We start from the raw sequence: 2,034 nt of genomic DNA, 5'->3' as shown, positions 1-2,034 counted from the left end.
CCCCCATCCCCCTGCGGGCAAGTGAGCAAACAGCTGTGTGACATTTAGCAGCCTGCAGGGTTAAACCACAACAACTAATTATTCTACAACAGATGAAAGCCAGTAGTGACAGAAATAAATAAAAACATCTGAAGAACATGATTTATGGAGAGCTCATGAGAGAAACCCCTGTCTCATTTTTAAAACTATAATTTGCATAATTTATTCAGCATAATAGTATAACAACAGGCAGAAAACTTTAGTTCCTGAACAAAGAATAAAATGTGGCATTTTTTTTCTTAATGCTGCTAAAGTGATGTTTCTTTTTGTGAAAGCAGTGAAATCTAGACTAAATTCCCCACAACAAAATCAAGTGCCAATCAGTAACACCTCCTTAATCTTTTAGTTCTACTGATATTGTACATTTATCCATTATCAATGAGCTTTTTTTTAATTTCTTAATATCCAGACAGGCACCAGGCATTTGTACAAATTAATAGAAGTAGCTCCACAATGTTTCAGCTTCTGCTTGAGATAAAGGATGTGTAATATATTTTCTAACTTTAAAAACTGCTTAAGTAAAAAAAGATCATTTCCCCCTCTCCCCCAAAGCAACTAAAAGACTTTATTGCAGTCAAAGAAATCTAATGGAGGAAGCAACATGTTCAAGTCCTATTTTTAAGTTTACTTCTTGTATGTTTTCCCATCATTTGAAACAGACATTCCATACTCAAAAATAAGAATATCCTTTGAGCGAAGAAGCTCTGTTTCTTCTTCCCATGAGATGCCAATCAGCCTTTTAACTGGATAAACTGTACTTCACTTTCATTCCTCAAGGAAGTTTAACTTCGAGAAGTGCAGCTTCCCAAAATAATTACTCAGGAACATTCTGATGCTAGGTTTTCACTGCCGCCTATTCTTTTACTGTGTACATACACCCTTCCGGGTACTAATATTTACAGTGAATACAGAAGGACAGCAATGCATTATTAAGAATTTTTATAGTGATTTTATCAATACCTGTAGGAAATGCTGCCCAGGCAATAGCAGGGGATGTAGTCTGCTTTTCACCATTTCCAAACTCATAACTCTCTGCTGCCTAGAAACATGAAGAAAATTATTGTTACATATTTTATAAAATGCTATAAATTTCTACATAAATAGTTGAAAATAGTTAAATTTCAAAATTAAGTCATCCAAATAACATACCTCAAATCCTCCAAAGTCATCATCATCCATCTTTCAACTAGTACTAGAGTATAGCAGAAATCCTGATCTAAAAACAAAAACAAAACCACTAAATTATTATATCCCATTTACACATAAAATAGCAATAAAAACTTTGTAAAACCAAGGGTATGGTGTTAGTTTTAAAGGACGGACTCGAGTAGAACAAGTCACTGTGGTCAAACCCTAAAAGCCCAGCAGTATGAAGTAATACAATGCTCTACACTGCAGGAAAATGGGTATATTTCATTGGCCAGTCTCATAAGAGAAATATGCTGATTTTATGATCAGCTAGGAGTCAAAAGACAAAATGACTCATGTACTTGTACTTCAGTTACATGACAGATGAGTAGACACTTTCACTTGGATACAACTGCTACCTAGCTCATCTATGTACTCTTCATAACCTCATCATGTTCTCATTTAGAAATGAGTATTCAGTCTTTCATCCAAGTACCCATCTCCATAGGTTACCTGAAGTCTTCCTAATTTACAAGTTCTACAAAAGATCAAGTGACCTAAATAAGAACCTTTTCACATAGAGGATGCAAGGGCTAGAACTGCAAGATCTCTCTTAAAAAGCACTTTTTTATTGATAGAGATAAATGAAAAAATTGGATATTGCACGATGGAATTTTAATATCTTCAAGGGAAAGGGTAAGCACTGTCTATCAATATTGTCAAACATCTTTTGAAAGCAAGAATGTAGAAAAAGCTTTCCAAGGTAGGAAAACAGAAAGATGGTACTTTAAAAGCTATATCTATTGCTCTCAAGTATAGCAGTCAAGTCCCCAGTACCTCAGAAAAATAGTACTGAAAACAGCAAAT

The 2,034-nt window shown here is 34.6% G+C and overlaps 1 protein-coding gene across 1 annotated transcript in view; it reads right to left on the bottom strand.

The window, feature by feature from the left end:
* The window catches only part of CCDC91 (coiled-coil domain containing 91), a 124,823-nt gene extending 123,605 nt beyond the window's left edge, over window positions 1-1,218 (bottom strand). Inside the window, exons 1-2 of the mRNA XM_010575319.1 lie at window positions 1,189-1,218; window positions 1,000-1,078 (exon numbers count right to left, since the gene is read on the bottom strand). Coding sequence (XP_010573621.1) covers window positions 1,000-1,078; window positions 1,189-1,218 — 109 coding nt within the window. The remainder of the gene's footprint in view (window positions 1-999; window positions 1,079-1,188) is intronic.
* Window positions 1,219-2,034: the final 816 nt, after the last annotated feature.

Source organism: Haliaeetus leucocephalus, unplaced genomic scaffold (assembly GCF_000737465.1).
Source record: "Haliaeetus leucocephalus isolate CR32 unplaced genomic scaffold, Haliaeetus_leucocephalus-4.0 Scaffold473, whole genome shotgun sequence".
Classification (NCBI taxonomy): domain Eukaryota; kingdom Metazoa; phylum Chordata; class Aves; order Accipitriformes; family Accipitridae; genus Haliaeetus; species Haliaeetus leucocephalus.
The sequence above is the reverse complement of the archived record's forward strand: the minus strand, read 5'-3'. Positions and strand labels throughout refer to the sequence as shown.